This window comes from Neopsephotus bourkii, unplaced genomic scaffold (genome assembly GCF_033783945.1).
Source record: "Neopsephotus bourkii isolate Nb327-2 ecotype Australia unplaced genomic scaffold, CSIRO-AGI_Nbou_v1 NB_787, whole genome shotgun sequence".
Classification (NCBI taxonomy): domain Eukaryota; kingdom Metazoa; phylum Chordata; class Aves; order Psittaciformes; family Psittacidae; genus Neopsephotus; species Neopsephotus bourkii.
Genome location: NW_026901283.1, coordinates 2,120,714 through 2,143,857, shown reverse-complemented (window position 1 = coordinate 2,143,857; position 23,144 = coordinate 2,120,714). Strand labels below are relative to the sequence as shown.

At 42.5% G+C, this 23,144-nt stretch overlaps 1 protein-coding gene across 1 annotated transcript; it reads right to left on the bottom strand.

Annotated features, from left to right (window-relative positions):
* Positions 1-7,465: 7,465 nt before the first annotated feature.
* On the bottom strand, positions 7,466-22,855 carry FAM241A (family with sequence similarity 241 member A). The gene is made up of 2 exons (XM_061355221.1): positions 22,663-22,855; positions 7,466-8,875 (listed from the first exon to the last, which is right to left on the bottom strand). Exons 1-2 carry the CDS (start codon positions 22,774-22,776, stop codon positions 8,630-8,632), a joined length of 360 nt encoding a protein of 119 aa, XP_061211205.1. The 5' UTR covers positions 22,777-22,855; the 3' UTR covers positions 7,466-8,629.
* Positions 22,856-23,144: the final 289 nt, after the last annotated feature.

Sequence of the window (23,144 nt, the reverse complement as noted above, 5' to 3'; positions counted from 1 at the left end):
GAAAAGAGCACTAATGGCAGAGCAGTTACTTATGATGACCTGAATTCTTTTTATAGTGTCTTTAGCTTATTTTCTAGAGTTTCTTGCAAAACACAGTCATTACAATACATGGGTTAGTCTCCTGGGAAACTGCAGGATAGCTGCCACTGCACAAGTAAATTCCATTAATCTCAAACCTTAACTATACTTTAAAATCTACCTGCATTTTAGCATAGAAATTTCTCCAGCTGGTAAAGCCCAGCTGACAAGACAGGCAGGTCTCCACAGTGACAAAACCCATGCCGAGTGCAGGGTAACAGTCTCATCTCCACTCAGCTATCTGCATAGCAAGGAACAATCTCCCCAAAACACGTTTAAAAAAATCTAGGCTAAAGCATTAGAACAAGTAAAAATAGGGACTGAAAGAAAGCTAAGAAATAAAGCAATCTGTAGGTGCTTGTTGATAGACCTTGAGATAAGAATCAGTTAACCAAGAGCCAAGTTAATGCCATTGCTAACAACAGCTTAGCCAAGTACTTTCTTATCTCTCTAATCACAGATGGAATGAAGAAACTAGGGATCAAAATGAAAAATATGTTTATTCAAACACTTGCATGCCTTTGGTTCTCTTATCTACCAAGCATCAAAAAATGGGCAAGTCTTGTGGTAACTTCTTTTCCTCTTTGCAATAGGAAGTTTGTTCTCTCAGGAAAACTGCATCATTGTGCTTTTTCTAATCTTACTAGGAAGGAGACATGACCGCAGTATGCCGGAGTATATTTTCACTCCTAAGTCTGTGTTAGACAGTTATGTGGGTGAAAGACAATTATGTGGGTGCCCAACTACACAGTCTGTTCAGCAGCAGAAAGTCCCAAGCTCAGAGCACTGCAACGCCCAAAGAAATGAGGTACTTGGCTGATGTCAGCTGTCATTGAGTGCCTAACAAGATACATGAATACAGAAAAGAACAGAAAAGGAAATGCTGGCAATCTGCTTGAAGGCTTTGTGATACCAGCCATGTAACAGTGAAGACATGCCAGTCCCTTCCTGTGGCCTGCCACCCTGTCTGCATGTGCTGTCTTAGCCCTTCTGGTAACAGCTATTGAGAGGAGCAGCTTTCAAGAATTTTGGACTGATATTAACAGCTTCTAGAAAGAACATGAACGAAAGAATGATTTAAAAGGATAACCAGGTAAAATGTTCAAAATAAGGAATTAACAAGACGAAGCACTTAAGAATGCCAGCCTCATTCAATTCAAGGATTTAATGCTCTGACCACACCACCCAAGTCTTGGAAGGCAGATGCAGGGACTGTGAGAATAAAGACCTTGGGCCCACTATAGGAGAGGATCTGGTTCGAGTTCGAGACCATCTTAAGAACCTGAATGTACACAAGTCCATGAGACCTGATGAAATCTATCTGTGGGTCCTGAAGGAGCTGGCAAATGAAGTTGCTAAGTCACTGTCCATATTTGAAAAATCATGGCAGTCAGGTGAAGTTCTTAACTACTGGAAAAAGGTAAATATGACCCCCATTTTCAAGAAAGGGAAAATGGATGACCCAGGGAACTACAGACCAGTCAGTCTCACCTCTGTGCCTGGTGAAATCTTGGAGCAGATTCTCCTGGAAGGCGTGATGAGGCACATGAAAAACAACAAGGTGCTTGGTGACAGCCAGCATGGCTTCACCAAGGGGAAATCCTGCCTGACCAATTTGGTGGCCTTCCATGATGGGGCTATGGAACTGATGGACAGGGATAGAGCAGTTGCTGTCATCTGCCTGGACTTGTGTAAAGCATTCAACACTGTCCCACACGACATCCTTGTCTGTAAATTGGAGAGACATCAATTTGATGGATGGACCACTTGGTGGATAAAGAACTGGCTGGATGGCCGCACACAAAGAGTTGTGGTCAATGGCTCAATGCCCAGCTGAAGACCAGTAACGAGTGGTGTCCCTCAGGGATCGGTGTTGGGACCGGTCTTGTTCAACATCTTCGTCGCTGACATGGACAGTGGGATTGAGTGCGCCTTCAGCAAGTTTGCCGATGACACCAAGCTGTGTGGTTCGGTTGATACACTGGAGGGAAGGAATGCCATCCAGAGGGACCTTGACAAGCTTGTGAGGAGGGCTGATGCCAACCTCATGAAGTTTAACCATGCCAAGTGCAAGGTTCTACACCTGGGTCGGAGCAATCCCAGGCACAGCTACAGGCTGGGCAGAGAAGAGATTCAGAGCAGCCCTGCGGAGAAGGACTTGGGGGTGGTGGTCGATGAGAAAATGAACATGAGCCGGCTTTAGTGCGTGCTCGTAGCCCAGAAAGCCAACCATATCCTGGGCTCCATCACAAGGAGCGTGACCAGCAGGTCGAAGGAAGTGATCCTGCCCCTTTACTCCACTTTCCTGAGACCTCACCTGCAGTATTGTGTGCAGTTCTGGTGTCCTCAACATAAAAAGGACATGGACCTGTTGGAACAAGTCCAGAGGAGGACCATGAGGATGATCAGGGGGCTGGAGCACCTCCCATATGAAGATAGGCTGAGAAAGTTGGGGCTGTTCAGCCTGAAGAAGAGAAGGCTGCGTGGAAACCTCATAGCAACTTTCCAGTATCTGAAGGGGGCCTATAGGGATGCTGGGGAGGTACTCTTCATTAGGAACTGTAGTGACAGGACAAGGGGTAACAGGTTAAGACTTAAACAGGGGAAGTTTAGATTGGATATAAGGAGGAAGTTCTTTACTGTTAGGGTGGTGAGGCACTGGAATGGGTTGCCCAGGGAAGTTGTGAATGCTCCATCCCTGGCAGTGTTCAAGGCCAGGTTGGACAGAGCCTTGGGTGACATAGTTTAGTGGGTAGTGTCCCTGCCCATGGCAGGAGGATTGGAACTAGATGATCTTAAGGTCCTTTCCAACCCTAACTATTCTATGATTCTAAGAAGAGAATTCTTAATGTCTGATCCTTTGCAGATTAGGATTTTGGTTTCCAAAGTAATTTCCCTTACCTAATAATTCAACTCCTTGCTACAGACTTTTTATATCTGGGAATTATGTTCCACCTATCTTGGGAAGATCACTACATTAGAAAACAGATAATTTATTTGTGCATTAGGACACAAAAATGGTCACTTTCCAACACCCATTCTGGACTGCATGCAAACTCATGTCCTTTGTACCTTCATCACCCACATATCAATTAGCAGCTTCTTCCTCTACAAGGAAGACCTCAGCCGTTTGCCAGAGACTAATTTGGCTCCCTTCTCATATGTACTAATTAAACCCTCATGCAAATAAGGGCTGAAGATGAGCCCTTTTCCCTTGTAATGCTTTAAAATGCAATTAACAGTAAATGGTACGTCTAAAATACACCTAGACATAGATAGGTTCCAGAAGCAGAAACATTCACTGCAAGCAGTGCTCTTTCTGTACAAAGGTGATGTGCCAGGGCAAGCCAAGAAACAATTTGGCTTAATTAACTTACATTTAATGAACATAAAACCTAGACACTCTATTCCGTATCATCTCTTATTTCAAACACTGACTAAATCCCTTGGACTGTGGCTAATAGTCCTTTCCTTTCCATGCCACTTGGACTCCTACTATTTCAGTGATACATGGGACTGGGCAAGATGTTTTCCCCAGCACTTGGATAACCTTGAAAGGAGTCAGTTCACCTGAGGATGCACCAAGAGTATCCTCCTCTGCAGTCTCCTGTCATCAGAAGGGCTTTATCCAGTCACATCCCTCCTGCCACCTGGGGGCTGCAGAGAAGCTGCTTTCAGTAAATTACGTGGGAGAAAGCATCTATCATCTCGGCTGCTTCACTTCCGTATTAATTTGATTATATACATAGGCTAATAAAGACTCCTGAAAATGCATACGAGACAAGAACATTATCTGGATAGTACAGGACGAAAATTTGAAGAGACCACAAGCTTGCACACAAGTTACACTATTGTAAATCCAATTCTCCTTTCCCATTCTCATCCCCTTTTGGTTCCTCTGTGTATAACCGAGCTGATGAAAGCTCAGTTTCTTCAGAATGAGCGCAGAAGGAACACTGATGATTTTATGTGCACTTGGGAGACAGTTGTTGAAAGAAACAACTTTGGCTGGAGTTAAGGCAGCTGGCAACCTACCCACTTGCATGAGCTTGAAACAACCCTAAGCTACATGCTGCTTGACCCATCTATTCTCAAAATCCTGGTGCCAATCTAACAGCAGTCCTTTACCCTGCAAAGCTGCAACACTCTCTTGGAGTTCTGTAACCTTCATCTAAACTAACAGATAAGCACTGCAAAAAAGAAGTGATTACCAGCATATGCATATTATTTAAAATCCTCTCCGTAGTTTCCTCCCCTCTGGTGTTAAGCAGGCATGCTGTAAAACATAAAATCCAACTGAAAACAGGTTGTCTAGGTAGGTTTTAAAATGACTGAATGCTGAAAAAGCCTGAACGCTTGGGCACAGAGAGACTGTTCTATGTGAATGGCCTCAGAGAAGGCAACACTAGAGTGAAAGGAGAAAAATAACAAGAAAGAAGAGGCTAAAAAATAAACTTCCAAAGCTTAGAGCAAAGCATAGGATGGAAAGAATTAAAGAATCAAAGACAAGCTGTTCCTGAATTTGCATGCATTTCATAAAAGGCATGACCAAGATACTGGATTGGAAATAAAACCTGAAGGCTTGCATTTATTCAAGCAGTGATTTTTACCTTGTGCACAGTTTGAAGGACCAAAATTCAGCTTTGCTACTTTTAGAAAACCTGTACTGCTTAACTCACTGTGCATCCTGAACAACACAGATACACTTAGGTGTCTGGCAGAATGAACACCCTTCTGACCTGCAGAAAGAAAAGAATGAACAGTTTAAAGTGGATTTGTTTCTCCACTAACTGCAAGTTAACCAATTTCAGTGGATATGTGAATGCTGCCCCATGTCATCTGGGCCTACCATATTTCGAAAGCAGTCAAGTAACTGTGAGCAAAGCACCATAAAGAATTCACAGTTCTCATTGATGGCAATGTTTTTTATTAGAAAGAGTAACAAAGTGCTTTCCACAGGATTCATTTTATACAGAGTTTTTAAGAAATAGGTTCTTTCCTTTTAATATGGACAGGTTCAATGTGATGATTTTTCAGTGCAAATGGGTTCTCCAAGGTTCTCCTACATGTAGAGCCTCTTCTCTGTACACAGTTCAAACACGTACGCATTTGGTGGCTGCGAAATAGTACTAAAGAGTCCAGCCTTTAAAAAACAGAGGTTATGTAAAAAGCTTTCAATATGTTACATGGAACAACTGGAATTACGTCATTTGTTGTTTAACACAGATTTAAGGGACATAGTTCCTTCATACAGTTCTATACACAGATGCATAAAGGTGCTTTCAGTTCTATCAAGAATAATCATCATCTATACCAATATAGATAGACATTATCACTTTTCACTATATAGACAACAGTGAAGTTGTCTTTTTTCTTTCTTTTTTTTTTTTTTAATTATCATCCTGTTTTTTAGCTAGGGATAGCCTTTGAAAGCTTGGTGCTTCCTCTGCCTTGGAGCTACATCTGGATGAAAAGAAGAACACAATGTGAGGACTGTTCACTCATTCCCCCCTCACTTTTGGCACATGCTTATGATCATATTTTCCTGACACATGTAAGCATCATTTCACCACATTCAATTTTTCACTCTTTATGTCTGATTGTATCCCAGCCCCCTTTTTTTTTCCTTCCCTGCAAATGACAGGAAAATAGTACAGCAGTAGCACAAAATTACAACCGACGATTCTGTGCAAGTTCTTATATACAATGGAATGTATGAAACCAAATGGGCAAGGGGTATCTTCCATGCAATACACTATTTCATTTTCAGTCAACCTAACTCTATTAGGGCTATTTTTTCGCATTTTTAAAAGTGAAAAACTTCATAGGACAACATGTAGTAATTTACCCTTAAGAAAAACCATATAAACATTCACTTGTACACAGTCTCAGTACAAAAGGTACCTTTCCCTAGAGTACATGTACACAAACATAAACATTGGAAGAACAACTGAAATGATTTCATGAGTGAAACAGTCATAGTTATGCACATACTAAAGGGTTACATGCATATAAGCAATGTCCTTACTGATCCTGTCAGTCACACCCTGGGATCACTGTTTCCCATTCATTATATACATAGCAAAATCACAACTTCGAAGAAATGCTACATGCCATCTCACAGCACAGCAGCTTTACACAAGAGTACTACCAGAACAAGGATATAACAGAGACTTTTTCCTACAGGATGAAAGGAACTGGATGAGATCCTCTGAACAATAACTTGATTGTGGACAGAAAAGAAGGATTTTATCTCTTTTTTTTTTTTTTTTTTAAATGACAAGATGCTTTTGTAGTACAGCCCTTATACAAAAGGGTCTAGGGAAAGCACACATATAAATCCACCATCGTAGCTATACAAATATACAAAGGTGTAAACAGATGCTCTGCTTTCTAAGGGACTTGAAACAATACCAAAGTTTATCCCTAGGCACTTGTGAGTACAGAGCTCCTGCCTCTGAGTTCAGCCTGTACTTGCTGTTTGCTTTGAGACTTCCAGCTGTGAGTAACAAAGCCCTGTATCCAGAATGTCTTCTCTTGTCAAGCATTTCCCTGCCACCAGCATAACTATTTAAGTAGGGACCAATGAATGCAGGTTGCCATCTGAACACACAGCTGGGCTTCAGTTCTCCTCATGTGAAGGCCTGGAGAGGAGACCAGGTTCCTCAAAATGTACCTAATTCATTTGATACAAAAGCAGAAAGACACCTCTACAGATAGTATTTAGGCACAGACAGACTTTAAAGCTCATGTTCACTGCCCTAAATCACACTTATTTCACTAATAGGAAAGTCCATGAGGACTGGTGCCAAAGGTCCTGGAAATAGAGCTCAGCAACCAACATGATCCAAGTAGGCACAAAACAGCCTTGAGAATCCAGTTGAAAGACTGGGACCATAGAGAAGCTCTCCTTAACTTCAAAAGCCTCTGGATAAGAAGCATTTTCAACTAACCTACTGTTGATCTCTGCTAGTATAAAAATGTTTAGGAAAAAAGTCACTGCAAAAGGTTAAGTAGTTTTCTGTAGATTAACATCTATTACGTTGTATAAATCTATAATTTTGCTCTACCACAGAAGAATTGTATTTTGCAATTAGGTTTCTTACTAAAAGTTATTAAATTGATAGCCTATTCAGTAAAGAGGGTCTCATTTTACTGTTTTTCTTTAAATGAGCACAGTCAACTTGGAAATACCCAGTACACCCATGGTGTACTGAGTATTCACACTGGCTCCCTAGGAGCCAGAGTGCACCTACTCTTGAATGTGCACCTACTCTTGAATGTGTATATCCTATTGGTTTAGAGCGAGGTGTCCCTGCCCATGGCAGGGGGTTTGGAACTTGATGATCTTAAGGTCCTTTCCAACCCTAACTATTCTATGATTCTATGATTCTATTCTATTCTCCCATTTGTGTTACCTGTGACATGCAACTACAGATATGCCCTTTTGCTGTCTAGTGTGACAATGAATCATCATAAAATGACCACCTGATTTCAACTACATTCTTGCCCTGCATGAGGAAACAGGTCTGATTTCTTTATGTACACAAGGCTTCCAGCTCGTGTTTGGTCCACACTGCAGCAAATCAGGGAAGTTTTAAGAGATCTGATCTGATATCTGTCTGGATGCTCAGACACTTCACACGCGACCCAGAGGAAGCAGACAATATTCCATCTAGCACTGCCAACTGGAATGGCAGCTCTCCAACACTGCAGCTGTAACTACCTACAAAGTCCATGAATTATCCAGATATTTATCTTCAGCAGGAAGGCTGGGGGACCTAGCAAGTATAAAAAAAAACAAAACAAAAAAAACCCAAAAATAGCAGCAGGAGCAGTACATTTCCAAACACAAGGCAGAGCTACATTAGACCATTTGCCCAACACAGGACTGTGATTCCTCCTGAACAACAGCTGAAGCCTTGTGGGAAGCTACTAATATTAGCATAAAAGAATTTTGCTGGCATAGCTTGTTTCCGAAGGGAAAGCTTGTTATGAACTATACTAACCAAAGATGCTTTTGTGTCAGGAAGTTGCGTTCACCTTATGACCATTTGTCATTGTAGGTCTGTTTGTTAGCAAACCTCCCTAGTGCAGATTTCCCTCTTCAGCGAAAAAAGAGCCAGTTAGGCAGATTCAGGGGACAAACAGCACATGAGCCCCTCACAACACTGAAACAGGACACTCACATCGAGTGCCCTTGTAAAACCAGGCAGGAAATTTTGAATATACTAGCAAGAACATTGCAGGGGGAGAGGGCAATGACAAAAAGCCAGTCCTTGGACTAAGGCCCCAAGAATGCAGAAAACAGTATGCTGGACACCATTATATTACAAACATGTCATTTTTTGCCCTTCAAAGAAATAGTAGGGCACTGCTGACTGCTTAAAATGTATCAATTTAGTCCTCCTCATCCCAAACATTGAAATTTCAATGAAATGCAATTCAAAGCATTGCAGCTTTTGATGTGCCACCCTTTCACTTAAACACATAAATCCACTGACACAGTGACAGTGTTGAAATACCTTATGCGAACAGCATATATAAAATTTCACTGTTGTACATAAATAATGACAAGGCACAGAACAGCAACCAGTCCAAGAGCTTGTAGGCCAAGAAACCAGAGCATGACCCAGAAGAATATAATTATTACAGGTTCTACTATCCGTTCTCCAAAGTACATCCTTGTGAAGCCTATTCTGATGAGGCTTTTGTTTAGTTCACCAAAGAGAGTCCCCATTTTTTTATAGTCATCTATTACAGGTTCTGCAGTGTGGTTTCTTTGTCCTTGTTGGACCTGCAAAAAGAAGACAAAATTAGGAAGTATCAGTTGTACAATCAGTTCCTATTACTGTGATTTGGAACAAGTCTCAGCTGTTTCTATTTGAATGAGTGTAACTGAGATATCCATGCAATATAGTTACTCCAAATTGAGATGTTAAATAGTTTGTGACTTCAATACTACATTAAGGATGACACTCACTTGTTCAAAGCTGGGACATCTGAAATGATACTACATATGACAACCTGGCTCCCCTCCAGATGCCACTCTAGAGGGATAAAAAAAGCTCTCCTGTAGGTCATACATACTACCTCTCTGTGCAACGTGGATGTCAGGTCAACCTGTAATTTCAGGAAGGAGATGTCTGAAGTAGATTTGTTATAAATTACTTCCAGAATATCTTCAGAACCATGAGAATGACACAACACTATTAAGCATGAACTATAAAGCATTTTGTACCAAAGCACAGGGAACTGAAGGAAAGAGGGATACTGGATTCAACCAGGAAGGAGGCAAACATCCATCCCAATGCTGGCGTAGAAAGCTATGAAAGTCAGGCAAAGGAAGACAGACCCAAGGGCCGCACAGACACAAAGTGGTGGTACAAAGAAGCAAAGGGGTATGGAAACAAGCACTGCACTTCTTCCCAGAAGAAAAATGATGGAGTAAATGCATAGGAAAGCAGAAGCATATCTTTAAAGATGCCACATTTAAATATCACTGCATAAAACGTGACTGTTTCAACATATAATCTGTAACCAGATTAGAGCTTGAAATCTCATTTCACCTTCCCCAGTGTTCAGAGATCCTTTGCACAAAACCTTATTGCCTTGTGTTTCGGTGTGACATTGTGAACATGCTTTCAAGATGATGCACATGAGCTTTCTAACCCTTCCATTAGGCAGCAATGAAAACGCACCAGGTACTCATCAATACTTCAGTCCGCTAATCAATAGGTCCAACAAATGGCCTGCAAACTCTCTGTGCAATTAGTCTATTCCTTGATTCAAAGCAAACGTGTATCTTCAGTTTTGTCTTCAAAGATGAAGGCTATTCTCTATCCCTGGTTACACACCATGGTCTCACTGGAGAAACAGCAATTCCTTCCCACAGCAGTGGCAGGCTCTTCATTAGAAAGCAAGTAATAAAGTGAATTCCCATCCTCACAGAATAACATCCAGTGAAGACCTAAGGAAACACTGTTTTTCTAGGCTAGACTTTATGCCACAATGAAGAACCTTCTGACTAAATAAAGGCTAGGTAAAGCACCACAGATGCTACAGAAAAAAAGACACCAACAAAACCCTTACAGTCCATCAGCTGCATGTGCTTGGGTATTTTGTTTGCTTATTCATAAAGATTTTGGCTTAAGCTTCAGTACTGAATCCCAGAAACGGAAAGGTGCACTAAGCCTAAATAGTAATGAATATTGTGTTCAATTTTTCTGGAGGTTATGCCTTGATAGCCATTGTCCTGCCTCTTTCCAGCCCACTTCTCGGGCCCAGGTTGTTTTCTCCCCTTGGTTTTCAGCATTTTGGTTTTAACTGCACTTTATTTATTCCAGTAAGTGTTGTTTCCTCATTAATCCCTCAAGATTAGTCTCTTCATGAAAGGCAGAGCCTCTTGTGAGCTGCTGCAGACTAGGCAGGGCTGAGGCCTTGCCATGCAGGAAGACAGTGCTATTACAGGAACTCTCATCCCACTAATCCCAAAGAGCACAGTGAGGCAAACTATTAGCCTAAGTGGTTATGTCCATCACACCAATTAGGGAAAAGGATGTGCTGGGAAGGGAAAACATATTTTTTGCTTCCTGCATGCAAAGAATACAGGGAGCATGTCCCTGTGGGATGGTGGCAGAGGGGATCAGAGTGCAGCTAGCATGAAATGGTGCAGAGACCGCTTTTGGGAGAAACAGTTGACATGTGCAGGAGAAATCACTGCATTCTCTAGCAAAGTCGCTTAGGCTTTGAACCAGTGGCCATTTCAAGCAGGAGAGGGGAAACAAACAAACCACTTTGCCTCTGGATTATTAACGGTACTTGGTTAACGCCCTGGAAGTCTTCACACAGAACAAGGGAGCGCAGCAGTGGCAAGGAGGCTGCCAGCAGGCACGTGTCCACAAGCTCCATTTCCCTGGCCCAGCTAACCATGATTAACTGTATGTGTCCACACTGACAATGTCTCTTATGGTATGAGGCAGCTGTAAGCCACAGATTTCTCTAGCAGTCCCATTCTGCTTTGATAAGCTAACAGCATGAAGTTGCGCAGTCTCTTGAGCAGGGCACAGAGTAAATTCCACCTTACGCAGGCTCTCAAGGTCTTATTTGCTTTTTAAAGCAAGACTTTATCACACCGTTTCCTATTCAAACAAGGGTAGATTCATGAATTCCTAAAGCAAGTACACACATCAAGCCTCTAGGCACAGGAGAAGGACAAGTGTGTGCTTCATTACAAAACAAGTGTCAAGTTATTTCTCCTAAACAGTTTCAAGAGCTTACAAAACCTATCAGAATGATCATGGAAATGCTCAAGATTTCAAAGTCTGCTTCAGTTAATTCAGGCTGAGTGTGTCTTGCTTCAGGCAACTCAGCAAAACCAAGTGACCCTGAAAACAGATGATCAGCTGTAAAACCCAGATGGTGTATTTTTCCTTACTCTTGTGTAATATTCCACGTGCTGGACAAACACATTTCCTCAGAGGTGTACTTAAACCAGAACCATTAGGGCAAACACCAGTAATGCTACAAGACTCCAGACTGCTAAAAAATACTAAATAAGCTGGCAGCTGTAAGTTTTCTCGCTGATTTTCAGGGTGATAGTAAACCAGCATGCAGTCTTTTGTATGTGCCAGTAGATCTCAAACCGTATCCTCAGAACCAAATACTACTTTTTACCCATAAGTACTTTTCTAAGTGTTATTTGAAATTGTTTTTTTTTTCAGCAAGCACACAGTTCCCAGCTGACTCTTCATTTCCCTAAGACTATTTTCATACTAAATCTTGCTGAATCAGCCTGAAGCTTGACATAGACACTACCATAAAAGAAAAATGTGGAAAGAGAAAGATACTATTCTGAGCAGCCTCCTATTCCAATAGAGCTGCTTCAGTTAAAAGCAAAGTAAGTTCCTGTTTTAAGTTGCTAGTCTTAAAAATCAGCAACTCAGTTGTGGCTTCATAACTTCCATTTTTTCTTTTGTGTATCAAGAGGAAGCAGAGGGAACTTCTGTACCTGCGCTAGCCCCCAAGAAATCAAGGTTTCAAGGCCTTTACAGTAGCCATTCTCCTCGTATCTAACATGTGCTATTCAGGCGGGTGTCCCCGGAATTCATTTGCCACAATGCAGGAAGGAACATAAGAGAGGTCTGCTTCCTCTGTAGTAGTTTATTTGCCTTTTCTCCCTCTTTCAAAGAAAGATAGGCATGATGAAGAAATTCAGAGGGGCTGGGGGAGCAGAAGTGCATCCAGAGATCCAGCTGGATATAGATGGGCACATGCCCAAAGTATCTCCTGAAAGGAGAGGAACAGCAGCACAGTCTCCTGAACCTCTCTCCCCTCCTTCCTACAACAGATGGAAAGACACTCACCCAATAAACACATACGGGATCATTTCTGAAGAAGAAAGAGGCTTCCCTGTGTGAATGAAGCTAAAAAAGGACATATCAGAAATGCTGCCTGCATTTGTTTCCTTACCTAAGGTTATCAACTTTCTGTAATGAATTACTTCTTACTGTAATTTAAATTATTTTTACATCCAAGTGATTTTATTTTAGACATCAATGCACTTACAGCAAATCACACTAACAGATTCCTTTATACAGATATACAACCACTGTGTATTACTTCATTGGCTGAGTTTCCTTTTCATTTTATATTCCTTAAATGCTTTCATATAGTGTGTTTGTTTGTTTGTTTTTTTTTAATTAAAAAAAATATTTCATAGAATCACAGAATGGTTTGGGTTGGAAGGAACCTTAAAGATCATCTGGTTCCAACCCCCTGCCATGGGCAGGGACACCTTCCACTAGACCAGGTTGCTCCAAGAACATTGCCAGGGATGGGGCAGCCACAGCTTCTTGGGACAATCTGTTCAGTGCCTCACCACCCTCACAGTGAAGAATTTCTTCCTAATGTCTAATCTTAATCTACCCTCTGTCAGTTTTTCAGGTCCATGTCTATCCTGGGCTGAGGACTCCAGAGCTGGATGCAGTACTCCATACTCCATTTTATATTTGGTTTCCATTTATTTGAAATTAAGCACAGAGTTATTACATGGAACAGAAGAACCATCTGATCTGGCCTGCTGCTCAGCATGTACGCACAGTGTTCTCCACAAGCCCACTGAGGTACGCAAAGATTGCCATCAACCACCCATTTTTACCTTGTCTTTTTGGATGTTTGGTGTTATAAAATTCCCCTTCCTATTCAGGACAGCCTGTTTTTCATCAGCAAATCTGTTGTCTGCAGTCTTCCACCGTTTACTGGCAGAAAGGCAGAACTTGAAGACCCAAACTCTGAAAATACTTAATACGCAAACTTTGCAACCAAATTTACCCAGCTGTTACGGCCAAATGGGTTTGGGGCTTTGGATGCTTTAAGGAGAACCATGCGGAGCCCTCTTAGATGCAAGATGTCAGAAAAGGACCTATTTGTCAGAATGAAAGTCTCAGAGGACATACTAAGTGCAAGTTCCATCCACTTCAAGCACAGCGGTACTCCTGCATCAGCTTCTAGAAGTGCTTCTGAAAAAGATCTCCCATGTAACTGATTGTTTTCCTGGACTAGCTTTAAAACAACAGAGAAGGCAAAGTCAACTCAGCCTACTGAACCCCATGAATGGCCATCTGTGGCTTTACCAGTTATGTAATTTTGTGTTGTGTTGATGATGAACAAGTGTTGTGACCACTGACTCCCCTTGCTTATGTCAAACTTCCACCACATTCACTCAAACTCACTGCTGCCTAAATTCAGGAAAGCACATGATAAGTCATGAGCAGAGGTCACACCACTCCAGTCTGACAGGAGGAACTTTTTCTTCCCAGTGCGTTTTGATCATGCAGAAAAACACGAGAACCCCTAAGGACATACACCCCTAACCCCACCCAAAGAAATTATCTTTGCAATGATTTGTATGCTTCATTCTAGGAGAGAAGGATCAAGTTAGAACTGAACTTTCCACAACTGTTTAAGGCTGACCTGTTTGTACCTCCTAAGTATAATGAATGATAGAATAACCAGGTTAGAAGGATCCTCAAGGATCAACTGGTCCAGTCTTTATGGGCAAACCATAACTAGACTAGATTTCCAAACACGCTGTCCAGCCAAATCTGAAGTGTCCAGTGTCCAGAATCCACTGCTTCCCTGGGGATATTATTCTAGTTACTCTAATGTAGCCAGTTCAAGGTCTTTCTCCCTCGAATTGCTGGGAGCACATAGTTCCATTTGCAGATCACAAGTGACTTTGCCAAACCCTTGGAGGTTGCAGAACAGAAATGGATCCAAAGGGGACATGAACCTTCTCAACGTACCAGGGAAGTTATTTTCCTGTAGCTGATCAAAGAGAGCATGGAATGCTCTCTCATCACAGATGTAGCATTTCTCTGCTACCAGCAATGCTAACTCACTGAAGGACAGTAGCAATGATGTCCTTACACAAAGACTAGATGCCCTTACACAGCATTGCCAACAAGCTCTTCCTGGAAGAGCCTGCTGCTTCTCTTAGGGGCCCAACTGCTGCTGCAGCACTTACCTTGGCAAGCAGTGGAGGCTGGTGCTCACGCTCGGGACACCCCACACTTGCTGGATGTGGTGGGTTTGCTGGCCACACACAAATCACACATGACAAACTACTGCAACATCTCTGTGAAGGTGAATTTTTGTGTGCTCAGGATTGCTAACCCTGCCAGCGCTTATTCCTGGAAAGAAGAAAGTGGCCTGAAAGGAGGAACACAAGCTGCTTCAGCAGCTGTAGCCAGTGCCTCCTGCCAGTGTCCTGGAAGAAAGACAATCCTGCTTCATCACAAACTTGACACAAGTCTATGTAATAAGGTGCTGTGGGGCCACCAGGAAAGGCAGCAGTGGGCTGGATGAATTCTCTGTGAGGACCACAAATGACTCAAAAGGAACTACAATTCTCAGTCCCATAACCTCAGCACTGCACTAACCCTAAGAATGGCTGTAATTACAGTCCTGCCTTCCAGGCATTTCATCTGCTGAAGCAGCAGTTTGGTCCACAGTTTTCCACACTCAGCCTAAGGATGTTGAGTTGTTTTTTTTTTCATTTTGGGATTGTTTTGCAGGCATGGGAAAAAAAAATAAAATCTAGGTAACTGACTTGAATGAAATTAACTGGGTGAAGATCAACAGCCTAAATTCCATGGGAGGAGAGAACAGATGAACATAAGGAACCTGTTCCACCTAAAGATTCACGCTGTTTTGTTAAAAGAAATTAAAAATCCAATCAACTACTCTGAAGGCACAAGATCCTTCAAAACAAACCAGATAACATTCCTCTTCCAATTCTGAATGAATAATGAACTGAAGAAACGCAACAGTCTTCTGCTGCTCAGACAATCTGACAAATTCCCACCCCACACTCAACCTTACGAGCACTGGGCTGAGTACAAGTCTACCAGTTTCACTTTTTCTCACATCAGCTATCCAAAAGGGCATTACACAAACATGAACTCAGGTAATGGAGGAGAAAAGGCCAATGGACTGGGAAAATAACTGCTCTCCATATAAAAGCTTGTGATTTTGAAGTTGAAAAAATGCTGCTGGGCAAGGAGGGCAGAGAGAGAGGAGAGCAGGAAAAAGGAATCCATAAAGATCATCTCCAACACAGAAAAGCAGCAGCACCTCCAAACTGTTTGTAACATGCCATCAATCAGTCACATTTACAGCTAAAAAGGAAAGAAAGAGATGGCACATTTAAAAGAATTATTCCTACATTAGATAGAAAACAACCCCCTTCTGAACTTAGTAGCAAACTTTTGAAAGTTTAACAACTTCCAAATTAAATGTTAAAAATACAAGGCATAATGAGGGAGCTCAGGGATCGCACATTTACACACCCACCCACACCCTTCCATTTTTTCCCCCAAATAAAAGGTTTCTCTGCAGTATTTAACTGCTCACTATCTATTTTACTCTGGTCATGGTTATTTTTACTCCAGGGAACAGGTGGTGTGTCTGACAGCTGAAGCCCATAGCCACCTAAATGTCAAAAAACCTCCCAGATGTGACTTTAGGAACATGCTTACTTGCTGAAAAATACTCCTGTATTTTGAAAGCTGGAGCATTTAACGTTCAGAAGAGAGCCTCACAAAGTCATCTCTTTTTAGAGGATACAAACCAAAACTGAAAATACTTAAGCTCAATCTGTCTTACAGAAAAATATGAGAAGAAAGTGAGCAGATGACAGAGAGCAGGATGGAAGAAACCAGAAGTTCCCTCTCCAAAATAAGAGACCAACTTCAGCTGGGTGCAGACAGGGACACGTACCAGTCAACATCCAGCTACAGATATCTGATAGTTAAGCAGCCAGCACTGTAAATCCCAGAGGAATTAATTACCCCATCCTGCTAGTACTCAACCTGCTGACCACTCTGCCTACTGCCATGGATAGGCTTTGGAGATTAACAGTGAACAGCAAGTTCCTAGGTTGTGGCCTCCTCTTTCTGGCAAGCACAGCCTTGCCCCATAGCAGGGTACCAGCACAAAACCCTGGGATGCATGAGTTGGCTGGGTGCAGCCTTTCTGCCTCCTGCTCCTCCACATATGCAAAGTAGACAGTTTCATTACTAGTAACATCTGGCATGCAACCAGGATTTCACCCTGCCTTCTCAGGCTTAAAAATGTTCCATATGTTTACCTAAAAGAAAGTGAAATTTGCCCACGAACAGCAAATGATTTTATTGGAAATGTTTCTGATTTTCCTCCTTTCCTACTATAGCAGGAAGAGATCATTATCCCCTCACAATCCTTTGCTAGCACGAAACTAACAATTAGTATTTGACCTTGTGAACGTAAACAGTGAAGAGATCTTGACAGTCAGCCAAGAGACTGATTATTAAGACAAGATTAATTTCAACTGTCTGCAGGAAAAAAAAACAACAAACAGGTTCATTTCTCCAGGCTTTTAATCTGATTTAATCTCATCCTTAAATATGAAAAAATGAGTAGATTAGAAAATGAGGGAGAAAAAGCCTCACTTTGAAATTAAAAACAAGACAGAGAAAAACTAAGTTTACTTGTTCTTCTGGGGGAAAAAAGCAAATGTAAGAAAACTAGCCAAATTCTTGATACCTAAAGTACTTTATAACTGCTGCCAACAAAAGTGTCATATTTAGAGGAAGTTTAAAATACAATAAATAAATAAATAAAAATTGCAAAATGATGTTTGGGTTAACCATCATTCCACAGCAAGAATCTAGACACATTAGTAAAACAGAAACAAGATGTTTCTATAGAAACAAGCAACAACATCATACAAAAAGCAACTGCACTGGATTCCCTAAGTCAGCTTTCACAGCAACTCAAGTTTAGATCAACAGTTGCTGGATCAAACTTTGAAATACCAGTAGTGGTTTTGTGTTGAGGAGGTAAAAAGGCTTTTCCAGATACTGAACTTGTGCACATACAAGGCAGAGAAGGCTTCAAGAGCAATAGAGGCTTCTCTCAATAAACTGTGGTTGAGTCCTGTAATTTCAGGAGTAAACTTCCCCACTAATACAGTTTGAGATGAGAAAGTGTCACAGATAAGAACCCAGCACAGGAGAGGAAACCTCCCTGCCCCATGTTAAGACCTGCTTCTCTCCCTGGTGTTTAGACTGTCCCTTTTGCTCCTACTAATGTCCCTGCAACTTGTTCCCACCCATGTTGCTATTTTACATAGAGACCAGACCAAACCCAATTTCTAATCCATCTTTTCCTTACACCTGCAATACTTCATTTCCATAGGATTTTGTTCAGCAAAGTTCCCCACTACAACTGCTCAGCTCGACCCAGCAAAAGGCTTTCAATCCACTGTATATCCAGTGTGGTATCAATGCACTGGCTTGCTGAAAAGCATCAGCTGTTAGTTCATTTTGCCTTTTAAAGAGAAAAAAATTCTATTCACTTCTCTCTCCAGAATACTTTTTTTTTCTTTAAGAAAATGGGATCTTCACATTATTCAAGCAGAGCATGCTATCCTGCCTACTGCAGGTGCTACAGGTATATCTGAAGGGTTTGCCTTTGGGTCTTCCGTTTGTTTTCTTCAAATCCTTCTAAGGTTCAGAAACCCCATTAATGCTGTTTAGAAAGTTATTATCACGTATTATTTTGTAGCTATGAATGTCTGCAGAATTAAATTATTTGTAGAGCCAGAACAAATTTGGGATTAAGCCCTTCTCTCAGGTATTACTGTTTTTGGTTTGGAAACAAATCCCAGCAACTGCAAGCAGGAGAAACCTAAAATTTTCAGATTATCTGGGCGTGGAATAATTAGAAATAGGTTTCTAGCCTTGGGCACCACAGTTTCCATACATACAAGTTTACTTTAAAACATTCTTGGCCTCTACGGAGTTATGACCAAAATGATCCCATTCCAGGCAACACAGCACACATCTGTCCTATATTCCAATGAACAGTGAAACACATGAAGGATACCACAAGGATATCATCCTCTAGTTTTGTTTCTGCTCATTCTTTTCATGCTGGAGAAATACTAGTGATATTGGAAACTTATTAAAAAAATCTCAACACCTGAACTTAGTTGAATCACTCATACCTCTTCAACATAATTCCCAAAGGGAAACACCAAGGACTTTTTATAATTGCTCCTCTAAACGTGAAGCCATCTATTATTAGATAGAATACTCCACTTAGAGAGATAAAACACTGCTCAAAATAGTAATAAAACATCTCAAAAGGTTACAAAGGCAGGTTAAAATGTGATTGTCTAAGCTGATTTATCTACCTGTGAATACATGCATTGCATATTAACTCTGAATTTTGGAACTAGATGATCTTTAAAGTCCCTTCCAACACAACCATTCTGTGATTTAGACATTTTCCAGGAGAAATGTTGGTTTTAATTTAGCTGTTACACAGCACTTCAGATTCTATGTGTCCTAAACTAGCATGAGGTGGAGATCCTGGCCTCACTGAAGCAACTGGGAATTATGCCATCACCTTCCATTTGGATTACAAAAGACAAAATCCCATTACTGCCCAGAAAGACAATTTTCAGTATAGAAGACAGCCACAGTGCCATGGCTTTCAGGAACCCTGTTTGCTGTAACAAAGCCTGGCTTCAAAGCTGTGTCTCTTGCTAACACCACCTTATGTCCTGCTGTAATGAGGACTTTGGCCTCACCTTTTATTATTACACACTTGCTTGCATGTCACCTTTCTCTTCTTATTTCACAGTTTAATTTATAGGCGTTGATGAGATTTAGACTGTAGCAGTATGACAAAGGCTAACCTATTTTAGAAAGTGGGCTACGGAAGGAGATTTTTGGTCCTTAACTCTTGTGATGTTGAAAATACAGGCCAACTTGTGCATCTGACCCATAACTACCAACAGGTAGGAATAAACTGTGAGCTCTCAGGGTGAAGCAGCAACCTCCTCCTATGGCTTCAGAAGCAGCTGAGTCTTTTGTTGTATTGACATACCACTTTTGAACAACAGCAGTGCAATGTAGTGAAAGAAACCACCCAGGTTCTGTGATGCTTCAAAGACTAAAGTAAATATAATTATTATCTTTGCATGCAAACCTACAAAAGATACTAAACACAGGATCAACCAGTTCAGCTTTTAAATCTAATCACTGAATTACACAATTCTACAGTCCACTGCAATAACAATTCCTAAGGTTACATATAACAGTAACCTATCCTTCTATTCTTTTAAAAGTGTACCTGTCAGTAATTTCATTAAGCATTGTCCTTGTTGATGTAATAATGAGCTTTGATACAAGACAAAAGCCAGAGGGTTTGGCACCAAATAAATAGACTTCTTTCCTATAGAGTACTATCTTTAAAAACAACAAACACTGAAGGGTGTATATATTATTATTCAGGTCCTACTTGTCAGGAAGATTTTCTTTTAGCCTTGTGTTACTAGGTGTGATCTTAAATTCAGTTTATTTTGGAGGAAACTGGGAAGAGAACAAATCACACCCAGGTTACAGGCTCCAGATCCTCACCAAAAAGCCCTCTCAAAAATGGCCGAAGGATTTGCTGTCATTCAGGCTTTACATCAGCTGAGAGAATTAAGAATTTACACCATGGTCAAAGCAGGTTTTGACCAATTTATTTCTTTTGCATAGCACATAGCACTAAGCCGGCACACACATTTATACTTCATCAGAGAACATGAAGCACGAAAACACACGCTGAGGACCAGTGGTTGCATTAAGAGTGTAAGCACCCTCAGCAAACACAGGGGCAATGCCAGGCCTCCATGAGGGACGCCAGGTAAAGACCCAGCCTGGAAAGAGGATTCCTGCCTTCTGAATGGCGTGGTTCAGCAACAGCCCCTCCATGAGAGCAGAAAGGGCAGGGGGACTGAGGCTTGATGAACCAGAAGCCCCTTCAAATCAAGGTGCGTGTCTTTCTGCTCTTGAAAAGACAATCTGGGACATTCTGTCAAAGTCTGCAGCATGTGCACGTACCGCTAACTCCTCACCTAGCTTTAGTCCTCCCTAAACAGAAAACTAAAATACTCTTATTTATCAAATTATGATTATTTTTACTGTTATTTGATAATTATTCACATTATGTATCGTAAATAAAGCCAACTGATACTCCTGCTGGCACCCTCAATATGCAAAAAACCCATGCTACGACAGTGAAATGTTTCCAGTAAACAGGAAGGATCTTCTCTTTCTTCCTAACGTCCTATATAGATTTTTTGCCTTGCTACCCTAACATTACACCCCAATCACTACCAGCCGCAATCACTACCTGTGCCTGAGAATAGTGGGAAAAGAGCTTCTCAGCCAAGCATCCCTGCAGCCACCCAAACAGTAGCTTTACCAACTTCATTTAAAGATGTGTTTAGGCAACACTGGAAAGCAGTTCTTCAGCATGCACCATCCTCTGGAATCACAATTACACACCTACACTAACAGAGAGGCAGTGGTAACCCGCAGGGAGCTCCCTCCTCAGTGTGGAGTTACAACCAGTTTGGCTGCAGTAACATCTGACGTGATCTGATGCAACTTTTAAACCTTCCTTTTCAGGGAAGACAGCAGCCAGAGTGTGTTTCTGACCCTCCTCCTGCTATATCCCACAGGACGACTTGTGGACACAGAGAGGGGAACTGCTGCACCTCTCAGCGCATCCTGCCTTATGTGGCATTCAGGTACGTGAGGTACATGCCCTGCTCTGCCCTATTTTTCTACAGAAAGGGACAAGGAAGATGCACTTACTTATGTAAGTGGTTAACAAGTGAATTCTCAAGTACCAATGTCTTCCAGCAGTGGCCCACTTCTGGCTGTAAAATCTGGCAGGTACTACCAGATGCTTTCAAATATGAAACTATTCTATCTGTGGAAGGGCTGACTTATGGTTGAGTGCAGTCACGACCATCTTATGAGAATTTTCAACAGAAATGATTTGAAACTGAACAAAACTGTCTGGAAATACTTTGGGATGTACTCTAGGCGCTCTGTCTGCCCCTGTGCAATTATCAGTGCTACTGCATTTCTCTTAACAGCTCATGGCATTTGCAGTGGATCCTTGCATGTTAGTACTGAATATGAAAAAGGCTGTGCTCTGTTTTTCTGTATATGAAACATCAATAAAGGTGCGTTAAGAACTCTGCCTTTGGCTAAGCACCAGGACAATGCTGTCTGAGAAACAAAGAGTGGCTGGCAAGCCATTTACAATTAACAATAGGGAAATGTACACAGCTTTTTTCATTTCCTAAGCAAAAGGCCACTTGCATCCACCATGCCACAAGAATGCATACCCTGAAGAATGCAGACAAATCAAAGAATGCATGGATATGTTTCTCCAATGACAACATTAAATTCCAGAAGCAAGAAAACAATTGAACGCTTGATATATTTAAGACTTTAAAAGAAAGACTGAGAGCTGAACTATCAGAGGGTGGCAACAGCACCCTAAAGATTGCCAGCGAGGTATTCCCACGTGACTGCTGTGCAGGGACCACCCTTGTACATCTGGAGAAAAGAAGGCACAGGGGAGACCTTATCATCATGTTCCAGTATTTAAAGGGCGGCTACAAAGAAGACGGACACTCCCTTTTACAAGGAGTCACATGGAAAAGATAAGGGGTAATGGGCACAAGTTTTAGCCCTGGAGAACCCAGTTGTCCCCAAGAGGAAATTTTTTCACAGTAAAAACAACCAACCATTGGAATAATCTCTCCAGGGAAGCAGTGCATTCCCCAACACTGCACACTTCCGAGATTCGGCTGGACATGGTACTGGGACATCTAGCCCAGGTTATGCTTTCTCTATAAAGGTTGGACCAGATGATCCCCCGATGTCCCTTCCAGCCTGGTCCTCTATGACTGTAGGATCTGCTTCCATCCTCTCCCACGCGGATTATGCGTCTCGGCGGGAAGAACGAGGGTCAGGCGGGTACACGGCGGGGGAGGGGGGGGGAAGATATGCTCTAGCATCCCGTGGGGACAGCCCCACGCAGCCCGGTTGCATAAGCCCCACTCAACGGCAATGCTATGGGTGAGTCAAAAGGCGTTCACGGCTCCCCATCGCCCGACGGCGGGGGCATCCCCCGTCCCCGATGCTGCCTGCAGCCGCTGCCCGCCCGGCCTCCTGGACCCCTCACCTGCTCCTCCTGGCGCCTCCGGTGCCGGGCGGGCGCTGCCAGCGCTTCCCGCTCGCACTCCCCGAGCGGCTGTGGCGGTGTCGGCGGCAGCAGCAGCTCCGCCGCGGAACCCATGGCTCCTCCGCGCCCAGCGGGGCCACCGCTCCCGCTGTTACCGCCGGGGCGGGACCGTCACGGGGTAGGGGCGGTGCCGCAGGGAGCGAGGAGGCGGCTCCTGGCAGCGGCAGGGATGTGGGACCCAGAGGAGGAGGAGCCTTCTCCTCCTCCTGTTGCTGCTGCTCGGTGCCGCCTCAAGCGGGAGCTGCTGAGGGCAGTTGTCTGGTTGCTGCTGGTTAAATAGAACGCCAACCCGGTTTCCCAAGCGTTGGTTAGAACCGGCAAATGCCAGGTGTTTAAAGCGTTAATTTTAGCACCCCATCTCTTTGGTGTGTGCCTGGGGAGGAATGCTGGGCTGGCACCAGAAGGCGTGGCCTTTGCTGTTC